At 36.5% G+C, this 23194-nt stretch overlaps 2 protein-coding genes across 2 annotated transcripts in view; one reads left to right on the top strand and one right to left on the bottom strand.

Annotated features, from left to right (window-relative positions):
- Nucleotides 1-23194, top strand: part of LOC311085924 (uncharacterized protein) — a gene marked incomplete at its 5' end in the record, with an annotated part of 115741 nt that overhangs the window by 6101 nt on the left and 86446 nt on the right. The window lies entirely within an intron of this gene.
- LOC311084842 (uncharacterized protein) lies at nt 327-23138 on the bottom strand. Its single transcript, XM_084117118.1, has 7 exons — nt 22948-23138; nt 13825-14142; nt 13142-13471; nt 10283-10594; nt 3808-4107; nt 3435-3548; nt 327-3150 (listed from the first exon to the last, which is right to left on the bottom strand). The coding sequence occupies exons 1-7, from the start codon at nt 22988-22990 to the stop codon at nt 3077-3079; spliced, it is 1491 nt and encodes a 496-aa protein (XP_083973244.1). The 5' UTR covers nt 22991-23138; the 3' UTR covers nt 327-3076.

Raw genomic sequence — 23194 nt, 5'->3', positions numbered from 1 at the left:
CTGTCAGATGGGTTCTACGTCATCAAGGTCATTTTCAGTCTGCACAGTAGGCCTACGCTCAGCCATCAGGAAGTGAGTGCTTTTAATTTGCTTCGCTTTTCTCCGTTGAAATCTATGGGGTCGCTGTGTCCATTTCTTTTACTGTCTATGATATTATACTACTAGTGTGCCATCTAGTGTCCTAACCAGAAACTCACCATTCCATTAGCGCCACCTTCCAATAATAATAATAATAATAATATAAAAAATAAAAATAAAATAAAAAATACAGTTGATTAGACTCTATACTTCTGATTACAAACTCAATAATTACATGACAAATTAAATCATCATAAAATCTGTTTTTATTGGTATTTGTTTCAGAAAAAGGGGCAGCAAAGTATTTATAGTCTTTATATAAAAAAGATGCATCAAATATGGAGACTGTCCCCTTATCTCAATTGTGAAGATAATGTGGTACACAACATAATATTTGACAGTAGAAAAAATATAAAATTATATAAAATAAGGTGAGGAGTGAAACAATATAAAGGAGATAAACAGTGTAACATCTGATTTACGTTTGCTCTCTGCCACACACACGCTATTAAGAATCCCTGTAACATGTATCCCCAGATGACGGGTGTTTTTTTTTTATTTTTTATTTTTTTACTAAAATAAGAATATCTTGGGGACCCCCAATTCTTTTTTTTTTATTTTTTATTAGTGTTATGTGGTGTCCCAAATCACGAATTTGGAACCGAAAGTTAAGGTCATCTGCTTACTCTGAGTAAACTTACACAGGAATGTCGCATAACAGGTTTTCTGGAATACCCCTGTGTTAAAACGAAACTCATTTACATACAAACACAGACAAGATTCAAACTTCCAAATGACCAATGACAAAGTTAAAAGAAAACAGAAAACAGATGGTATGACATCAGCAATCAAATAACATATCAGAGAAACAAAGACAACATTTAAACTTACAATTAATCATTGAAAATTGTAAAACAAGTCAGATGGTAGCCTATCCCAGATAGCAAGGTAACATTGATACAATGTTGAGTTTTGATCCAAACCATCATTTGGATGTGACATTTTAAAGTGTGTTGGATCAGCATTGAAATTTTGATGAAAGCCAACAGCACACAATGGGTGGAGACAGTGAGATTGAACTAACAGTGATTTGTAGTTGATCACACAATCATTCAGGCATGTATCTCTGCAGAACACTAGTGCGTGTTTCTCTATCAGTGGGGCGTTTTCAAACCACAATGGGCATTTTCAACCACTTTACCTGATTTGCTCTAATCCACTGGGGGCTTGGTTTAGGGGTGGGCATTCATGATTTTAGCAAGTCTGTTGAAAAATGGTTGAAAAATTGTAGTTTGAAATTGGCACTGATTGGTAAACGCCTATTTTGGTTTTGCATGTGCACTTCTCAGTCTAATGCTTCCTCACTAGAGAGAAAACATACAGTAGGTGCATCCTATCCAGAAGTCTTGTTTGTTGAAGCACATACTTGCATGACTTCTCTAGCACAGTTTCAAACAATGGTGCATCTACTTTATTGCTCTGTTCCTTTGTTTTGCGTGCCTATTTGCGTTTGATTTGTGTTGTTACTCATTGTTATTAGATAAAGTTATTAAACTGTTTAAATAAAGCATCTATTTTTCTACATTCTTAAAAAATGCACCTTGCTTTAGTAAAGTTTATTAGGAATTTCCTGAATAAAGTTCTAACGTCATTTAACAGATTTCTTGAAGTGCAGGAGACATGATTTCAACTATTTTCAACAATATTGCCATTGATTATTTTTGTTAATTTCAATATTGATTCAGCATCGGTGATGTAGAATCAATCATAGTGTAATGTTGATTCAATAGCATTACCATAGCATTCACATTAACTGAGGGTGCACAATTGATGTTGGTAAAATATCACTTTGTAATGTTGAATCAATACTATTGCCATTGATTTTTGGGATTCTATGCCTTGAAAGGTTTATTTTTACTTTGTAAAAAATGAAATATAAACTCTTGGTGCTCTGTGACATTAGAAGTGTTGCAATAGTTATATTTGAGTTGCAATAAGTTTTGAGGTAGTTCAGAGATGTGTGCATAACTGTGCAAACATATTACAGAGTTTTGAAAAATAAGAAGAGCCTTTATTGCATCTTTAGACCTTGTGTGCACTACAAGAGCACTTCTGCAACTTCTGAGGGTCAGTGAAGGTGAAAGTTCAGAACAGCAACTTGTTATGTCTTTGTTACAGTACAACCAGTCACTGCATTCATTAATTCACATCAGCAAGCTGAACTGTTCAGGACTCGTTCTGTCTTTTCTGTTTGTGTTTTGTGGTTGCACACAAAGGGATACTTCACCCTAGAAGTCTTCATTTGACTTATACTGTATATCTGTTTGTCAGATGACAGTCAGAATGACAGTCTTGTTACGACGAACACAACAGGTACAAGGATTGTATTTCATGTCATGTTTTTGTTAATCTTGATTTCTCACAGCTTGTGTGTTTTTCTAGGCGAGTCAGAGTAAACTGAGGCACTAATAGTCTCTCACAAACATGCAAGTCGAGCACAGAAGACCAACGAAATTTCACATTGTGTAGCCCCAGAATACATGGAATATAGAAAATGTGTCGCATGGGATATATTTAATATCATTCTTTGATACGTTTGCATATTTTTTAAAAAGCTTGAGGCCGGTCACTATTGACTGCCATTATATGTAAGTGAGACTTTTTTTTTTTATCACCTTTTGTTGTTCATAAAAGAAAGAAAGGCATACGACATTAGAACAACACCAAGGTGAGTAAAGCTGGTTTGTAAGCTGAAGCTAACAAATAATTACATTAGCTAAAGTTATTGTAGGTACTTTGTAGTGTTTGCAAGTACTTGTTTTATAAAATGTACCTGAGGGTTAAAAAAGCCCTGAGCGTCACACATAGTTAAATTATGTATGCTCCCAGTAAAAGAGGATTCAAATTTTCCATAAGTAAAGGTAGTGTCTGCAAAGTATTTCAGCAGGTAACAGTTTAAAAGTTGTGAGGCTTATAAAAGTAAATGATTTTTATAATTTTAATAAAATGAATATTGTGTTGTGGTAGCTGCATCCTGTTGGGATTCTCTCAGATCATGTGACCAAGTTTTTCCTGTAAGAAAGCAATGAATCACAGAATGTAAAGAGAGCTTAATGAACATTATAATTTAAAGTTACAGAACATCAGCACATATGTCATTAAACAAGTTCTGTCTGAAATGTTGATTTTTCCATAGGGATGCTTTTGCCAGTACAGTGAAATCAGAGGAAATGTGAAATTCAGAGTTTTCTACAAAGAAACGCTAGAGTAGAACAGTATACAATATTGTTGGACTTTCTAGTCCATCATCGGATTCTTTTCCTGTCTGCATTGAAAAATCTGTAGGTGGTTCTTACCTCTTCTATGGATCATGCGACAATAGATGATCCAACCAACAGTTACAGCCAGAAGCAGAACAGCAACACAGATCAGTGAAATATAACCTGGGTGTTCAAGATCTGCTGCAACCGCTAAAGAGAGACTTATCTATAACAAACTGTGAACTATGACTAAAACTGCATGAGTTTTAGGAGTCAGTTAAATAAATGAATAATTATAATCATCTTTATAATGAGTGTTTGGTATCCATCTATTAAAATACATTACAAACAAATACATTATAATATAATGCAAATGCGTTATTTTCAGAACATCTTACAAAGAGAGTAAGAGGCCCAAATAAAATTGAAATATAAATAATTATTTCATTGAAAGGTGTAAGGTACTCACCAGTGACAAAAACATTGAATCTCTTGACTAAGGTGTGTCTGCTACTGATGATTTCTAGATGATAAAATCCAGAGTGTTCAATTCCAATATCAATGATGGTAAGAGATCCATTTTCATGATAAAGGATTCTGTCTTTGAATTTCCCATCACGTGAAAAGACTAAATTTGTTCCATTGAATTCTATGAGAGTATCTTCATCTCCAAACTTCCACAGCAGTCGGACATATTTCTGTATTTTAGTGACACCACTGTCTAGAGTAACATGTTTTCCCATATTCACTCTTATGGTTCTCACTGCATCTGTTCAAACACATGTGAATGACAAAGATCAACATATACTCTGTAACATCTCACCAACACAATCATTCATCCGCCCTCCAGAGGGAGCCTTTCCCTGAATACTGACTCACTCCACTTATAGTGACAGGAGAAACAAAGCTTTCTGAAACTTTGGCTGTGTCTGAAATCGCCCCCTATACACTTACATAGGCCTTTATTTGAGGGGACAGCCATTTGTAGTGGTGTCTGAGACCATAGTGGACATTATCGAGTGAACTCATTCTATCCCACAATGCACCACAATAACGAGTGTACAACCGATGTATGATCAATGGCTAGAGAATTCCCATAATGCACTGCGAGGGTCGTGCCAAATGAATTCCCGCGTCTGAGCAGAAGATGGTGCCACAGCCGGATCATCCATCCATTTTCCAAACCACTGGTCCAATGTGGCTACAGCATAATATCGTACAGGTTTAAATTCCTTTTTAATTTGTTAATTTTAATTTGTTGATTTTTAAATTGTTTAATTAAGGTTTAAACATGACAGAGTTCAGGACAAATCTTTTCATTACTACTGGAGCTGCCAGTTTGCTACGTTTCAAATGATTATTAAACCGCAAACACAAACTATGCAAAAGCGGCAGCCCTTCCGGCACACTCAGTGTCTGAATTCACTCACTTGTTTTTCATTCACTCCTTCAAGTGCACTATATTAGTGAAGTAATGTAGGGAATAGTGAGTGAGGGTAGGGGGTGATTTCAGACACATCCTATGAACCAATTGAAACAATGGACCTTTTTCACAAACTGTCATGGTGCTTTTTAACAGTCATCAGCATTGTAAATTCTGCAAATGTTTGTATGTTTTTATTTTTATTTTATGTATGTACATTTATAACACTATATTAGTGTTGGGATTCTCGATCTTGGACTCAAGTACAACTCTTCGTGGTATTGGACTCGGATGCATTTTTACTCGGACTTGACTTCTCTTTCGACTCAACTTATTGTGCTTCTACACACCTAAATACACACAAAGTTATGTCAAAATGCCTGTCTCATAGCCTGGGAAAACCCAGACTACTTCCGGCAAATTTTAATTCTCTCTCCAGGATACTCCTACACTGGTTTTAACCATCTCACGTAAACAGTCAGTCATGTCTTAAGTGAACGTCAACATTTGAGAGAAACTCGGATATGTCAGTATATTAGATCCATGCATTAGATCTTAAAGTGACCGCAGCCTAAGAAACCTACTGCTGTCTGTGTCCTTAATACAATCAACCAACAAAAAAAAAGAAAAAGAAAAAGAGAATGATTCACTGCTCTTGACTGAATTTGACTCAACTTAAATAATTATCATTTATATTAAATTCATAGAGTGAAGAATATGTGGTTTCATTTTTTACATTTACTTTGTTTGTTTGCCTATTTAATGTCTTTAATAGGCAATTTCGGCAGTATACTATAGACCTACATGAAAACCAAATTTCATTTGTATTTTTGATTTATATATGTATTTGTCTTTTTGCTTGAACTTTTTACTAGGTTTTTTTTCTGTAGTAATGAAATTACTTTAAAAAAAAAACATTAAAAAAAAACATGGTGGCAGCGTTTGGTTTTGTTCTTGTTTTTAGATTTTTGTATTTTGAAGTTTAGTCATGTCATATGTACACGTCTTTTCCCCCTCTTTTGACTGCCGTTATCAATCTCCCTTCTATTTTTATCCAGTGTGAAACACTGTTTTCTTTTGCAACTTGAACAAATGGGAACACAAAAAAAAAAATATTTAATGTAGTCTCTAATTCACCGCTATAGAATTTCACCCAACTATGATGACTTCCGCTTTTGAGAAACCGGAAATGTGAAAAGGGTCCGTTGCTTTCCAAAAATGATTCACTGTTTCGAAGTGAAACACCACATGCTGGTGAACCCTGCTGGTCAGCCTAAACCTATATAAAACACCTTTTATAAACCTATTACAAATGTTTTATTGAAGGTGTAATCTACAGTATTAAATTCACTGACCAAATCATCTAACACCATTACATGTGAAGTGTCTTTATAATATGTGATATTTTATTAAATTGTAGGGCTTGTTTTGTTTATGTTATGAAGAACTTGGTTAATCAGAGACTTTTGTCTATAACTCTTCCTTTTAATTATACAAATGTTTCATTAAATATGTACAAATTTATAAAACTGATCTAAGATGATGTAAAACGATATAGACACTGGTGCAATTGGATGCTTCTGCAGAGGTCAAGTACGGATGCCCTTCCCTATAGGTGGATCTCGAACACGAGATGATGCAAGAGAACTGGCGTTTCTGTCCTCCTTTATTTTTTTACTCATTATCCCTTCACACAGCAATCGCAGTAAATTACCATAAAATTACCAGTACCATCATTGACGTCTGGCTTTTTACCGGTAAGAGACCGTTCACACATTAGCATCAAAATTCTGTGATGACAGTCATTATTGGAAGTGATCTTTAAACGCTGCGCCTTGTCTTAATTCGTCGGCATAAGAAGAAGTGCTTCAGTTTTACTATCTGTTCAATTTGACAAAATTTTTTATGACTGAGTTACAGGCAAAAGCAGATGATCAAACAGAATGTGCTTTTGCTCTTAAAAACAAAAGACATGCATAATAATATCCAACCGCTGATGAATGGAAAAAAAGGCTGGGCAATGGTCAAAGATGTAATCACGTTATCTCCATAAGAGCAGACTTTTGATTAATGTGAAGAAATACGTACAGACGTATGTGATCATACTGAAGGGTTGGGGTCAAAATCCCTTGTCTCTTCAATATATATTATCCTTTTGAGTTCTTACATTATTCCTATAACCATTGCTAATCAAGTTAATCAATTCTATATTCAATAAGTGATTCACATTTTTAAGTTTTAATCATATGCTTGCTGTAAGTGTTTAACCAGTTTCTTTCTATAATCTTTATTGCATTGAACGAGGACCTTGAGAACAGACTCTTTGTATTGGGAAAACAGCTAATGACTTAATAGAAGTGGGCAAATTTGAAGAAGACCCTCATCAGATGACTCTGTTATAGGGCTCAACCTCTACTTGACTTATGTGATCTGGTTCACAGAACTGTACTTATTTTATGTGTATTTCTCTAAAGAATATAGTGAACATTATCTGTTCGTCTTTCTGAGGAGGGAAGGCTTTATCAGTATGTTTTGGTAGTAAGTCCTGATAATAGTGAGCTCAGGCTTACTATAACCTTGGGGAAACTGCGATTCCCTTGTGCTTTTGTGTATGCGTTGAATGCTCTGTACAGGTCTCGTGATAAGTAGCAGCAGAACACAAGACGCCTTTCGACAACCTCCGAGGTTATCACCGGAACAAATCATGGACTCAGATGGCAATTATTTTGATTAATGTTGACGTACCCTTCTATCTATCCATAAATATAGAATTTTTAGACTTTAGAATGTTTAGACTTTATGTTCTCTAAGCCAATCAGAAGTAGTAATGATGTAATGTATGTCCTTGGAAAAGGTATAATTGGTGTGAGATTTTGTGTAAGGTAGAGTTGGCTTGCGACCTCCTCGTGAGACTTTGACGCTGGCTCTACCGATGAAACTGCAAACTATTCTTCAGTAAACTTTCCTCTTTTTGATTAAACTTCACGACTCATGGTCTTCTTTCATCATATCTGTTCCATGGGTCTTAGAGCTGTTAACCCCCTAACAATACCAATAATCTTCATTTTGTGTATACACACAGCATCATACCAGTGATTTACTGGTAATGTTAAAACTTCCCATAGCCTACTGGTAAATTTCCAAAACTGATTTACCGGTACTTTCGAAAAGGTCCTGTTCACACATGATTTCTCACTGGTAATTTACAGGTAATTTACCAGTAAAGACTGTCTGTGTAAAAGGGGCTATTGTTATTATCTGTTTTAGGCTTATTGAGGATGCGCCTCACCTCGCCTGAAATGTATGCGAGAGTATTAGAGGAGGAGAGAGAAAAGTGCAGGCAAGCCGGACAGTTCTCTCTTCTCGAGTACATTTACATTTATTCATTTAGCAGACACGTTTTCTCCAAAGCGACTTACAAATGAGAACAAGATAAGCAGTTAAACTAACAATAGGACAACAATATGCTATGACCCTTACCAGTTAAATCTAATGCAGTTATAAATAGATATAGAATAGAAGAGAAAGTATTAGTATTAATGGATCAAGTGTTGCTGAAAAAGATGCGACTTCAGTCATTTCTGTAAAATGGCCACAGACTCAGCAGCTCGAGTTGAGTTGGGCAGATCATTCCACCCACAGGGAACAGTCCACGTAAAAGTGCATGAAAGTGTTTTGTTCCTCTTTGAGGTATGGGGTCTCTGCGGAACTAAAGTGGGCGTATCTAAATTTGTGGGTGTTTTCAAACTGGTGGGTGTTTATAAATCATTCAATAAAATAATGCCCTTCACCCGACCCCACCCTAAACCCTACCCTCACTGTGACTTGGGAAAATCAGGAAACGGGGTGGAAAATGCCTCTCTGGTCATGGCCTCGTCCACTGATCTGGTAACTCCTATTACTGTCCTGCAGAGATCTAAACCTTGTTCGACTTCATGCAGCTCTGCACAGAACGATCGGCGGCTGTCTTGAAGCAGTGCATGCCGGTTAGAAATTGCGCCTGACTTGATACAGCGCCGACGCCATGTGACTGTGACGTATGTCATCAAAGTACTGCAAGATCGATTCGAGAGCAGCCGGAGAACTCAACCAGCGCAGATTCTCCAGAGCGCGTGAACGAGCTCTGATGACGACACAACTGTTCGTGATCACGTGTGTTTCGTTTATTTTCACTCCTTCAGTTACTCTAAAGCTCACAAATCTGTTTTTTATAAAAGTAAAATATCTTTTCATGTAGTCGCAATGTTATATTGTGTCATGTTTATCAAAATAAAACTGGTAAAAAAACATAGACCCCACTAAATTGGTATTTAAATAGTAGGCCATAGGCTTATGTTGAACTTATTCTTGTATCCTGTATTAAGCAGTACATAATTAAATGGAAACGTATCTGAAACATCTGTGTATTTGACAAAGATTGCATTTATTTCACTTCAGCTGTGATAAAGTATGCAAACTACGGGAAGCAGAAAGTGTCAGACTTCACGTCTCTGTTTTCAGCTCTTGCACACGGCAACTCTCACTGATCGGTTACATCCAGCCGCAGCCGATTTCCAACACACCAATGCTTGAGTGTATCAGACACATGTGAGATCAAAGGTGGATATCACAGGATTCACACTCACACTTTGTTGCTGATTAACTGGATGTAATTTAAGTTCTGTTGCTCTGATAGCACTGTCAGAAAGTTTGGAAATATTCACACATAACTTATATACACAAAAACATGAAATCAGAGTTTTAAAATCAAACATTTTAAAAGAGAACAACACATCACGGTTGTTTAAACCAATGAGCATTAAGCTGTGTCGTCATCAAGTCGTTTCCCATCATGCTTTTGATCAGACGGTGGAGAGAAACTGCGCGCGACTGCAGAATCCGAAATTGCAGAAATTTAAAAAAGTTGTAATAGTTTTAGTTTGACTTGCCTTGATACAACTGCACTTTTGCTATTAAAAATTACTGTATAAATTCACTGATATGTACCCCGTAATTTTTTAAAAGCCTATTGGTACACTATTATTACAAAAAGCTATGCAGTGTGGATTAAATTGCTTTAATTAAACATTAAGTAAACATTAATTAACTAAACATAAATTTGATGTCCTTTGTTCTAAAATACTTCCAGTAAAAATAATTTGTTAATTTTCCTGTTTGCTACCCCCTTTTCCTCCAAACTTTACACATTGTTCCCTTTTACCTACACGCACATACTTTATAGCTACACAATAATTACCGAAAGTTACTCTGTAAAATCGTTTTACTTACGGAGTACTTTACGGGCTGTAATCTAAAGTGTTACCTGAGAGTCTTAGTAAAAAATAAACCATTTTTACATTGTCTCTCTGTGATCAATGACACCGTGCCACAGATGCTGTCAGTTTATCCTTTTTGAAACAATAATATCCGGTTTTACTTACAGTAATTTCTTAAATTTAAGATGATCTACATAATAAGAATATATATATATAAACGTAAAATATTTAACAACTGAAATAAATGAAAGACTTCAGCTACTTACTGCACACATTAACAATGAAACTCTTGTGTAAGGTGTGTCTGCTGCTGATGATCTCTAGATGATAGAGTCCAGTATGATCAGTTCTGGTGTTCGTGATGGTCAGAGATCCAGTTTGATTGTCCAGCTTCAGTCTGTCTCTGAATCTCCCATCATCACCTTCATATGTGGAGATGTTTTGGGCAGTTCTATTAAATGAAGCTATGAGAGAGTCTTCATATTCAAACATCCACAGTATCTCGTCATATATGTCAGTAAGATCAGTGTGTAGAGTGACAGAATCTTCCTTCATCACTGACACTGACTTCACTGCATCTGTATCAGCACACACAAATGGAGAACAAACAGAAAACATTTCTGGGTGCATTTTTATAAAAGGTGATGTATTATCTACAAAAAGAAAAGTACATTCTCTTTTATATTCATGAAATGGAATAAACTTGAGGTGCTGATATTTATTGATATACTGGCTTTTGTATTTCTGTGCAAGACATTCATTAAAGGGATAGTTCACCCAAAAATGAAAATTAGCCCTTGATTTACTCACCATTAAGTCAGCCTAGATGACTTTCTTATTTTAGACTAATATACCGGTAATCAGTTATATATATAAAAAAAATGTCCTGGCTCTTCTGAGCTAAATTTATAATGGCAGTGAATGGGTGTATGTCTTTGGAAGTCCATAAAAGTGTATCTATCCATCACAAAAGTGCTCCACATGACTCCACATGATTAATAAAGGCCTTCTGAAGTGAAGAGATGAGTTTGTGTAAAGAAAATATCCATATTTAAAACGTTATAAAGTAAAAAAAAAAAAAAAGCTTTGGGCCAAACTAACATACAGATTCGACTTAAGTGTAAAGGGCAACTTATGCAAGAGACGCACTGCTGATATTTACACTACGCCATGACGCACTACGCTTGTCACAGTGTCTGGTTTGTGTATTCCTGGTATCCACTAGAGGCAAGGCAAGGCAAGGCAAGTTTATTTATATAGCACATTTCATACACAATGGTAATTCAAAGTGCTTTACATACTATTAAAAATAATCAGAAGAAATAAGAATATACAGTTTAAAATAAAGAAACGAGAAAGAACTAAAAATAATTAAAACAGTTTAGAATAAAGACTAAAATAAGACACAGTATAAACAGTCGGACAAACAGTGACACAGTGCTCATTCATTAAATGCAAAGTTAAACAGATGTGGTCCTCCAGGTCCTCTTCCCCACGGTGTCATCCACATATTGAACTACATTCCCCACAATCCTTGTCTGTACCAATCACTGTTAATTACGCTCAGCTCTCTATCATCATTGTTTCAGCTGTTCCCTGTTTCATTGTTAGTTCCCTGTGTATAAAACCCTGTCTGTTTTCGTATGTGTCCTTGTTTTGTATCACACCACTTCAGTTCCCTGTATTCTGTGGTGGATTTTAATTAATCAACTTTAAATTAATCTAACTAATCTAAAATTAACTAGCATTTGTTTTTCTTGCAGGAATTACATTCATATGCTTTTAATGTGTCCAAACTCTGGGGAAAAACTTGTGACTGACTGTATGTGTATAAATACAGAAAGGGGAACTGAAACTAGACATGACTAGTTCGCAAAAACCTTGTGATAAGTAATCAGAGTTTGCTTATGCCAGTGATAGAGGGAAAAGGTTGGGGCTTTTGAACCAATTGAACCAATCATATTGAAGGTGACATGTTAGTCTTATTTGTTTTCTTGATTCTATAAAAACTGTTGTATATGTGTTTTTCGGTGGGATTCTCAATGGAATTTGTCTGAGATCCTCCGGCCTTGCTTCTTGGGAGAGATTTCTTTGAGAACTGCTCGAGAAACTCTCCCGGCCGTGATTAAAGCATTTGAGGGACAATTTCCAGAGTCTGTTTGTCGATTTATTCCTGCGCAGGAAGCTAGTTTAGGAAGTAAGTTAGTTTAGAGAAAACAAGTTAGGATAAGGTATCCAAGTGAGGACGTCGCTAGGAGACGAGACTCAGATATCAGCTACCCGAGTGGGGACGTCGCCAGTAGACGAGACCCAGGTAGTTTAGGGAATAATCTACCCGAGTGGGGACGTCGCCAGTAGACGAGACCCAGGTAGTTTAGGGAATAATCTACCCGAGTGGGGACGTCGCCAGTAGACGAGACCCAGGTAGTTAGGCTTAGGGAAAAAATCCACCACTATTCCCAGTTTGTTTTCTGTTCTTGGATTGATATTTGGATTTTGACCTTTTTGCATGGAAGACTACGATTTGGATTACCCTAAATAAAAGAATTTACACTGCGTTTGGATTTTGCCTGTTTCCTTGTGTGGATTGTGACAACGCTATGATGTCATAAGTTGCATATGTTGTGCTTTGGGCGCAAGTAGACTGCGTATGGCCGTTTAAATATGATTATTTTCTTACAAAAATGCATGGCTTTGTTTCAGAAGGCCTTTATTAAACCCCCTGGAGCCGTGTAGATGCACTTTTATGATGGATAGATGCACTTTGAAGACAGAAACAGCCATTCACTGCCATTATAAAGCTTGGAAGAGCCAGGACATTTTTTTTAAATATAACTCCGATTGTATTCGTCTTAAAAAAGAATGTCATATACACCTATGATGGCTTCATGGTGAGTAAATCATGGGCTAATTTTCATTTTTGGGTGAACTATGCCTTGAACATTTACTTGTCATGAAATACTGCATTCCGTGCCCTGTAATTTTTTTTTTAGTCTATAAAATTATTCAGGTTACACATGGCCCCCATTAATAGACAAATCATCCATAGTGGATGATTTAATTTACACTTCTACAGAAGGAGATAATGAAACTGTGAATTTGTATTCTTAAAGTACAGTACTCACCAAAAATAGTTATATTGAATCTCTTATGTATGGTATGAGTGCTGCAGGTCATCTGTAGGATATAAATTCCACACTGTTCTGTCCTTATGCTCCTGATTTTAAGAGATCCAGTTTCATGATCCACCTCCAACTTTTTTAAGAATGGCTTAGCATTATGCTTTTTTATTGGCCTTACTTTGGACGTTTTATCGATTGAACTTATTACAATGTTTCTGAATATCCACTGAATGAGATGATATTTCTGTATTTCAGTAACACCAGTGTGTAGAGTGACAGAATCTCCCTCCATCACTGGCACAGTCTTCACCCCATCAGTTTTATCTGACAAAACTGGAGGAAAAACAAAAATAGTTACTCAGAGATCAACCGTATATATAACATTGTGTAATAATAGACAAAATTGAAATTACTACTGATATGCCACACCCCATCTTCAAATATAAAAATTTGATTCAATATTTTGTAACTATTCAAATCCACATTTTAGGTCTATTAAAGGCACAATCTGTACGTTTTTTAACCGCCAGAGGTCGCGTTTTCAAATCAGTAACAGACGAAACGTGACGCTATGAAGGAGAATGGAAAAATTTAGTCAAGACCCCTTTAAGTTAAGATCTGACAAGTTAAAAATAAGAATAATAAAATAAGCTAGTTATTACATTAAAAATCCCTGACATACTCACCACTGACATTGTATATCATCTCTTTGTTTCTGCCATGGATGCTTAGTTTATAAAGTCCAGAATGTTCAGTTCTGATGTTTGTGATGATGAGATCTCCAATCTGCTCGTTTATGTACAATCTGTCTCTCCCATCAATAACATCATCATATATTTTTGTTGTACCTGCTGCTCTATTGACTCTAGCTATGAGAACTGCGTTTGGTCCAAATCTCCAGTCTATCACATCTCCAATCTGGACTTCAGTGAGACCAGTGTGTAGAGTGACAGTGTCTCCCTCCATCACTGACACTATTTCACCAACTGTATCACCAAACACACCTGAAATTAGATATAAAACACTGTAAGAGTCACACTGTTGCTGTGATTGCAGACAAGCACGAATATGAAGACAGACAGGTAGTCCATAAGATGAAGAAAGAGAGTAGCAGTGGTTTAAAAAAAAAAAAACCCAGAAATTAAACAGAAACACCTCCAAGCTCCTTCGTGAGCTTCAAACAGATCGTAATCAGCTCAACTCCCCTCTCATGCCAAGCAAGAAGTCCAGTTGGCAGGGACAGCCAGTAAAGGTGTGGACTACGATTTCATTAAAGGACGATGCACCGTCATCATCTTTCCTTTCAAGTTTTGTCTTCTTCAAGTTTGTTTTTGTCTCTCTAGGTTTGTCCTCTCTCTGAGTTTTGTTTTATGTTTTGCTTTGTTTTAGTCTCTTGCTCATTCATTTCTATCTACGAGTGAAATGGACTTAGCCTGAGTTTCTGACAACTTTGCTTACAAGTAAACCGTTTGAACTCCCCGCGAACGACACGCACTCGGAAGAACCGAAAGAACGCTTCCAACTAACTAACTAACTAAGTCGGACACTCACACACACGCATTTTTGCTGCACCAAAAATCCATGCAAGTATTATTTGTATCGAGATTTAAATGCATTTAAATGCCACTGCTTTAATGTGATTTGATTCTTTGCTGGCTCTCAAAGGTTAACTGTTTGTGATATGTTGACCTTCTGTGATCTGCTCTTTGTTTCTTTATTTACTTTCGTTATTGTGTTTCTATATGTTTTTTTGTTAAATGTAGTCGTATGTTTTTATAGTTTAATTTATTAAAACTATACGCTTGATTGTCTCTGCACAAGTCTCTTATGTGTGACCCATAAGCTACAAGCTTTATATTGATGAGTAGGCCTACTTTAGTAAGCAATCTTATAGAACGGAAAGTTATTCTTCATGACCAGAAGACCTCAAGAGTTTATAAGAAGAATAATCCTTTTTGAGAATTGATAAGATCGTAGGCTACGGTCGGTTCGGCGGACGATCAGATTATTCGATGTGAAATTATTTCCGCTAGGTTATTCTGAAATTTGATCTATAGCCTATCTGTATATTCATAATTGATTATAATTCGTTGTTGTTAATTATACAAATATACAGTATATTCCCTTTTTAGGCGATTTAATGTCCGCGTGAACCGGAAGTTGCAAACGACTAGTGTTATGACGTATTTCCAAGTGAAACGGAATATTGAACAGAGGGCAGGGTTTTACTTTAGCGCCCCTCCTCTCCATCTCTGCTCATAGCAGACTGCCTTGTTTATACTTTCGCCTGGCTCCGCAGCGGTATGGGGTGAGATTTCGGTCAAATTCTGCGCCGCAAGATCACATTTTGAGCGTGCAAAAGGGCATTTCACACGCACCTGAACTGAGTTTTGCGGAGAAATGTTCGTCTTGCAGATAAGAAAATATTGCGAGCGAACGAAAATCAATTCTGCATTTAAAATAAGTATTTGGATGTGCGCGGACGTTCTCTTTCGCGTGTGTAAAGTTTCACTTAATTTCTTGCTCCTTTCATACCAGCCGTGAGCGCTCTCTAAGCGCAGACGGCTCGCTTGCTCAACACAACCCAGCGTTACAATATGCCATAATTCCAGCCAATCAGAGATGAGACTGCTAAATTCTGATTGGCTGGCTTGAAAACCAATCACAAGACTCCCTGCATCACCGACTGCGGAAGAGAACTAGTGCAGTTGAGTAAAGTTGGCAGTAAATTCACAGATTCGAACTTCCCGGGTCAATAACTCGTGACCTAAACGTTGTTACTGCACAAATAACACCTCTTTTTAATCGTAGTAATGTAGACAAGCAGCTACAACCTAATTTTCCTCCAAACGAGCTTTCCCTCGCAGTGGACAACATACATTGATCTCTATGCGCAGGCGGCAGCGAGAGACAGATCCGAAGGGACCGTCTGAAAAGTGCAAAACCCGTTACTACGAAAACAGTCAATAACTTCACTGTCACACACTATAGTGTCATCAAATTCAGTTCACACATCACTGCTGTCCTGATGGTTATACTACAACACTTATTTTGTATAAATATCGTTTTGCATATTTTTTATGATTATTATTTATGAAAAATATTCAATAACTTTACTGTAATTCACTATATTTTTTGCCAAATTCAGTTCACACATCACTGCTGTCCTGAAGGTTATACAACAACACTTATTTTGGTAAAATATATATTTTAAATTGTATATAGACTACAATTGTACTGTAAATGTATAATTTTTATGATTTTTATGAAAAATATTCAATAACTTTACTGTAATTCACTATATTTTTGCCAAATTCAGTTCGCACATCACTGCTGTCCTGAAGGTTATACAACAACACTTATTTTGGTAAAATATATATTTTAAATTGTATATAGACTACAATTGTACTGAAAATGTATAATTTTTATGAAAAATATTCAATAACTTTACTGTAATTCACTGTATTGTTGCCAAATTCAGTTCACACATCACTGATGTCCTGATGGTCATACTACAACACTTATTTTGGAAAATTATTTTTTTTTATGTTGTATATACAATTGTAAATTTATGATTTTTTTTAAATGATTTTTATGAAAATATTCAATAACTTCACTGTAATTCACTGTTTTGTTGCCTAATTTAGTTCACACATCACTGCTGTCCTGAAGGTTATACTACAACACTTATTTTGGGAAAATATATATTTTAAATTTTATACAATTGTAAATGTATCATTTTTATTATTTTTATGAAACATATTCAATAACTTTACTGTAATTCACTGTTTTGTTGCCTAATTTAGTTCACACATCACTGCTGTCCTGAAGGTTATACTACAACACTTATTTTGGGAAAATATATATTTTAAATTTTATACAATTGTAAATGTATCATTTTTATGATTTTTATGAAACATATTCAATAACTTTACTGTAATTCACTGTATTGTTGCTAAATTCAGTTCACACATCACTGCTGTCATGATGGTTATACTACAACACTTATTTTGGGGGAAATATATTTTAAGTTGTATATACAATTGTACATTTGTGATTTTTTTTATGAAAAATATTTAATAACTTCACTGTATTGTTGCCAAATTTAGTTCACCCATCACTGCTGTCCTGATGGTTATACAACAATCGAATCTGTGAATTTACTGCCAACTTTACTCAACTGCACTAGTTCTCTTCCGCAGTCGGTGATGCAGGGAGTCTTGTGATTGGTTTTCAAGCCAGCCAATCAGAATTTAGCAGTCTCTTCTCTGATGGGCTGGAGTTATGGCATATTGTGGGTTGTGTTGAGCAAGCGAGCCGTCTGCGCTTAGAGAGCGCTCACGGCTGGTATGAAAGGAGCAAGAAAGTGAAACTTTGCACACGCGAAAGAGAACGTCCAAATACGTATTTTAAATGCCAAATTGATTTTCGTTCGCTCGCAATATTTTCTTATCTGCGAGACGAACATTTCTCCGCAAAACTCAGTTCACCGCGCGTGCGAAATGCCCTTTTGCACGCTCAAAATGTGATCATGCGCGCGCAGAATTGTGACCGAAATCTCACCCCATAGTAGCGCGAGTCTCCACTGACTGCGCGCGCACCTCCACAAACAGACGAGTTCAAGTTCAAAACGGTGCGCAACGTTTTGCAACGGTTTCCGGGTTGAACGTCATGTTTCCTGGAAACGGCATGCACCGGTGTGCAACGGGGTTTGAGATGCGTTTTCTCTTGTTTGGTGGGTGTGTCAGAACTGCAGTCCAATCAGCAGCAACATGTATATAAAGCACACGGTATTAAAGTGAACTCGCACAATGGGTTCAAGGAAAGTAATTTACAAATGTGTTCGATGCAGCTCGGTATACGCAACAACTGAGCATATTAGAAGACATGTTTGTTTTATTGTAAAAATATAGGTTATCAACATAATGATGTAGTTGCTTATATTTTTAGCTTCATTGCAAGTGTATGACATTTGGTATAGAAATAAACAATGGTACTTAAATGCTTTTCCTAAAAAGGAGAAAGAAAATACAGGGTATTAAAACAGTAGGAACTACAAATAAAGTCAGTATGTGAGGCTAAATAGATGTGTTTTAGTCTGAATTAGGTAAGATGTGTGCTTCCATTTCAGTTTCAGCAATCCCTTCACTCGATTGGGATGTACTCTTTTGTTCTGGGCGGCAAGTGCAGTAACTGTAACATCGGGCATATTTTGTATATTAAACACATATTTATACCGACTTCATCAGGCTCCGAAGGTTCTTCACAAAGAACACAAAGAATGGCCTTCTCAGTTGCCATAGTGGCAACACTTGCGTCATCAGAACAGTGTGTTCAACGCATCACCGTTTCTGTTTAAAAAACGTTGTGCAACGTTTTGTCGGGGCTGAACGCAGCCCTGGTCTATACTCGACGCGCTCGCCGTTGTACTATTCTTTGAAACGACAGGGGGCGACTCAAGTAATCGTCTTCCTAACCATCAGGAATCAAGGGTGAGATGAAGAAAGCAGTACACCACCACCCAAGCGTTTTCAACCCAAGCGTTTTCAATGTAAGCCGTCAAACCTACTTCATCAGAAAAAGAACGCCAGACCGGAAGTAACTTTTCAGATTTTGATTAAAGATTACCACGGTAAACAATTTTATTTTGTATATTTACTTGCACGGATTAATTGTTTACCATAAGAATAGTAATATGCGCCAACAATGTAGGCTAAATAGGGTCAATTTTGATTTCACGCGTGTCATGAATTTACGGATTCAGGGAAGTAGTCTTCAACGATTTATTAACAGGATTTTTAGAAGAACAGAGAACAGTGTGGATCTATTATTTATCAATAATATTACAACTGCCGAAGAGCAGATCGTCTGCCGTAAATAAGCAGAGCTAAACAATACAAAAGCCAGTAGTGTCTCCTAGAGGAGCTTACTGCAATAATAATTTAAATCACATCACAACGCGAACTTTAAAATGTGTAGGTAATAATTGATAATAACCAGGGCTGAGTTTCCCGATAACGTTGTCTCTTAGCGCGCTACGAAGACTCTTAAGGTATAACTTAAAGGAGAACTCCGGTCAGTTTTTACATTGAGCTCATTTTTTTGTACATTTGGAGTGCTGTCAATACAGAGAACAACGACAAAAATAGGTGTTGCCTACACCGTGTTATCCTCTTTTTAAAATTTGCACCCTGTTGACTTGAATGGGGCCAGTTTTAAACCTGCTTTTAGCCTCTTAACATCCTTGATGTGTCATTACAAGTGCACAGGTCATGTGAGTGATTCCTTCGGAGTGAACGTGTGTGACTCTGACTGCAGTAGATGTGAAAGATATGAATAAAAATGATGTTTATTCAGCCAAACATCATTTTTATTCATATCTTTCACATCTACTGCAGTCAGAGTCACACGTGTTCACTCCGAAGGAATCACTCACATGACCTGTGCACTTGTAATAATGACACATCAAGGATGTGTCTCTAAATGTACAAAAAAATGAGCTCAATGTTAAAATTGACCGGAGTTCTCCTTTAACTGAAGGTATACCATTTAGGCGTGTTCCCCGAACTATACCTTAGGAAGCTGCTTAAGATACCTTCTTACGTGCGACGTTACCCGGCGCTGTCCGTGGCGATGGTGCTGAATTGGTTGATATCGATGGCTCGAGAATCAATTATTCTCTCGTGCAGGGGCTGTTTATGTGAGAAAGCGGTGCTCTTTATAAAAGAAGCACTTCAGAAATAGTTGAAATTGCATTTATTTGGACTCATGGGATATTATAAAAAATAACCCAAACTATAATAGCCTATAATAGCCTTGCCTTCATATTTTAACATATAGCTGCCATAATAACCATTTCAATTATTTATGTGCTTTCTTCTCTTTCCCATTTTTGTTCGCTGAGGTGGAGCTGTGATGAAATATTGTTCTTGTAAATACTTTCCAGCATTTCAGTAATAAAAGTGTACGTCATGTACGGTGCTCGGCAGTGATCAAAAAGGATTTAAACAGTGGATTTTGAATCTCTTCTTGTAAACTCGGAGATGTGGATTCAGACGGCAATTAAATTAATGTACGACCTGTTTGTCAAAAAACAGTACTAATTTGGCCAGGGATTTTTACGCGGGTTGGGTGAGAAAAAACACTGATATTATGGATTCGGACAGCACTAAAATAACCGACTTACTGTACAGTACGAGCCCATGAGAAACAATATTAGCGTCCGAATAGGACTTAACTGACAGTAGCCTGCTTTCACTGGCATTTAAAAGCGCTCTTTAATTAAAATAAATGTATAAAATTGTATTATATAGGCTATAATAATATAATTAAAATTCTATTAACAATCAGTGTAATGACAATTTTATTCTTTGCATGAAAACACTTGAATTAGCCTAATTGAACACTGTCTGGGTGTATTAAAACTAGAGAATTATATTCATATAGACCTGCAACAGTAATAAGGTAAGCTAAGAGTGGTCCAGACCAACCTTCCGAAAGTATGACTTACAGAAGGTATACTTAACTAAGGACGTTTCGGGAAACACGTATTAACGATAAGGTACAGCTTAACGTGTAACTTAAGAACGACGTAGCGTTAAGAAGGTTTCGGGAAACCCAGCCCAGTATGATTAATGAATAATTATATTCCCTTTATTTGAGCTCATTCGCTACACCTTAATCAACACGTTAAAGTGATTCAGCTTCGTCTCTGAGAGAATATGGGCTGGATTTCCTGATTCTCTTAGCGCTACGAAGATTCTAGGTGTTACTTAACTAAAGGTATACCATTTCTAGGCATGTTTCCCGAACTAGGTTGCTTAAGATATACCTTCTACCTGCGACGTTACAAGGTGCTGTCCATGGCGGTGGTGCTGAATCTGTTAATATCGATGGCTCTAGAATAAATTATTCTCTCGTGCAGGGGCTGCTTCACTGTAATGTGAGAAAGCGGTGTTCTTTATAAAATAAGCACTTCAGAAATAGTTGAAATTGAATTTATAAGGACTCATGGGATATTATAAAAAATAATCTAAACTATAGCCAAATATAAACAATATCATATATTGCTACCAATAACGGCCCATTTCAAATGTGTGCGTTCTTCTCTTTCTCCTTTTTGTTTGCAGAGGTGGAGCTGTAAGCTATACTTTTCAGCACTTCAGTATAAACGTGTAGATCTGTAGATCGTACGTACAGTGCTCGGAAGTGATCAAAAGGGATTTAAACAGTGAATTTTGAAGTGATCTCTTCTTGTAAACAGTAGGTAATTGGCCGGGGATTTTTTGCGCCAGTGGTGGGAGAAAAACACTGACATTCTGGTTTCGGGCGGATAAAAATGATCGACTAACCCCTGTAGCCTAAATATGGAAAATACCGTACGAACCCATGAGAAATAAAATTTGTAATGGCTCCGCGGACGGGGCCGTCTTTGATTTAGCAAAACTATTCGCTGTATCGCTGCCATAGTTTGAGCAAACTCCCCACCACAATCATTCCCTTTAAATAGACTAAGCCTTTGCCTAATGGTTTGCCAGATTATGTACCTTTGGATAATATAATTAAAAAACTAACAATCAGTGTAATGACAATTTTATTCTTTGCATGAAAACACATGAATTAGCCGTATTGAACACTGGTGTATTACAATTTCAGAATTATATTCGTAGACTGGGATAAGTAAGCTTTCTGCAGTGGTGGCCACTAGCGGAGTGTACAGTGATAAGGTATAGCTAACAGACCAACCTTCCGAACGTATGACTTACAGAAAAATATTTTTGTTTCGGGAAACACGTATTAACGATAAGATACAGCTTAAGTTGTAACTTTAGGGTCGACGTAGCGTTAAGAAGGTTTCGGGGAAATACAGCATTTACCGTAAGCGTCAGATGTTTTTACTTTCACTTTCTGTAGGCTATAGTCAATAATTGACCGGGGATTTCCAATGTAGTGCAAAAAAATGTCCTTTATCAAGAATTACTTGTAAAATGATAGACAGAGATTTAGATTTTGCACGCGTCATTACCCGTGATAAAATCAAGTAAATTATTAAATAAACGAGATAAATAAACAAGTAGCCTATACGCTAAATCCCCTAAAACTTACGCTGCTAAAACTTGCTGTTAGCAGGGGGTTTCCAGAATTCATTACATCTAAACTTTTCAAGTAAAAATACTAAACTTTATTTACAAAATCAAAACACAGGATAACTCAAGGGAAACTTTAACCACACTAATGCATACGGACTGTGTGATTTCGGCAATCATCTAGGATCAAATCACATTGAACGACATGGATGTAACAAATTTTTACGACATGTAGAGTACGACACAAGATGAATCGTAGACTGTGACTAGCATGAGTTAGTGGTAAACAAATAGAGCAATATGAATCTTACTTTGGCAATTGTGTTTTTTTTTTTTTTTGTTGTATGTGCTCTGAAAAAAAGGGAATGAACTTGGAAGTAAAAGAGGAGAATATGGAGGAGAATAAGCTCTCAATTGAGTCTCATTTGACTTGTCTACAAAACTCAGAAAGGCAAAGGGCTAAAAAATACTTAATGTAAATAACATGATACTGAATTCATAACAATAAAATGTTAAAAGAGCAGGGCAAAAAAAATGTCAATTTAAAAAAAAAAATACCACATAGGCTAAAACACATCTCTGATTTTTTTGCAATAAGAAATTTGACCATCATCATGAAGAAACAAGAAGAAAAGAAGTCCGATTTTAAAACATGCAACACATAACAGTTTCCTATAGTTAAATAAAAACCGAAGCTAGTAGCCTACATCAATCAAGTCTTACCATAGAAGAACAAACACACAACGAACGAGGAAAAGGTCTCCATATTGCTGTAGAGCTCTTCAAAGTTGTATTTTAATGAACAATATCGGTGGTGTAATGTTAGGATCGATGTCTTGTGTAAATGTGGCGATCCAAGCGTTGCTCCATTTGTTCTTTATTTTACAACTGAGCCATGTGACACTGTTTTGATTGAGGTCTACCGTATATTCCTTATTAGCTGCGCATCCCACAAACAAACAGGCAGGGT

Source organism: Abramis brama, assembly GCF_963993115.1.
Source record: "Abramis brama genome assembly, chromosome: 6".
In the NCBI taxonomy this organism is placed as follows: Eukaryota; Metazoa; Chordata; class Actinopteri; order Cypriniformes; family Leuciscidae; genus Abramis; species Abramis brama.
This window is presented reverse-complemented; position numbering and strand designations above follow the sequence as displayed.

Bases quoted from the DNA above. Each gene is read 5' to 3' on its own strand.
- LOC311084842 (XM_084117118.1), bottom strand. From the start codon at position 22,990: ATGGAGACCTTTTCCTCGTTCGTTGTGTGTTTGTTCTTCTATG. The intron at 13,472-13,824 runs GTGAGTATGTCA...TTTTTCCTCCAG, and splicing joins GATGATATACAATGTCAGTG to TTTTGTCAGATAAAACTGAT. The intron at 3,549-3,807 runs GTGAGTACCTTA...GTCTCTCTTTAG, and splicing joins ATTCAATGTTTTTGTCACTG to CGGTTGCAGCAGATCTTGAA.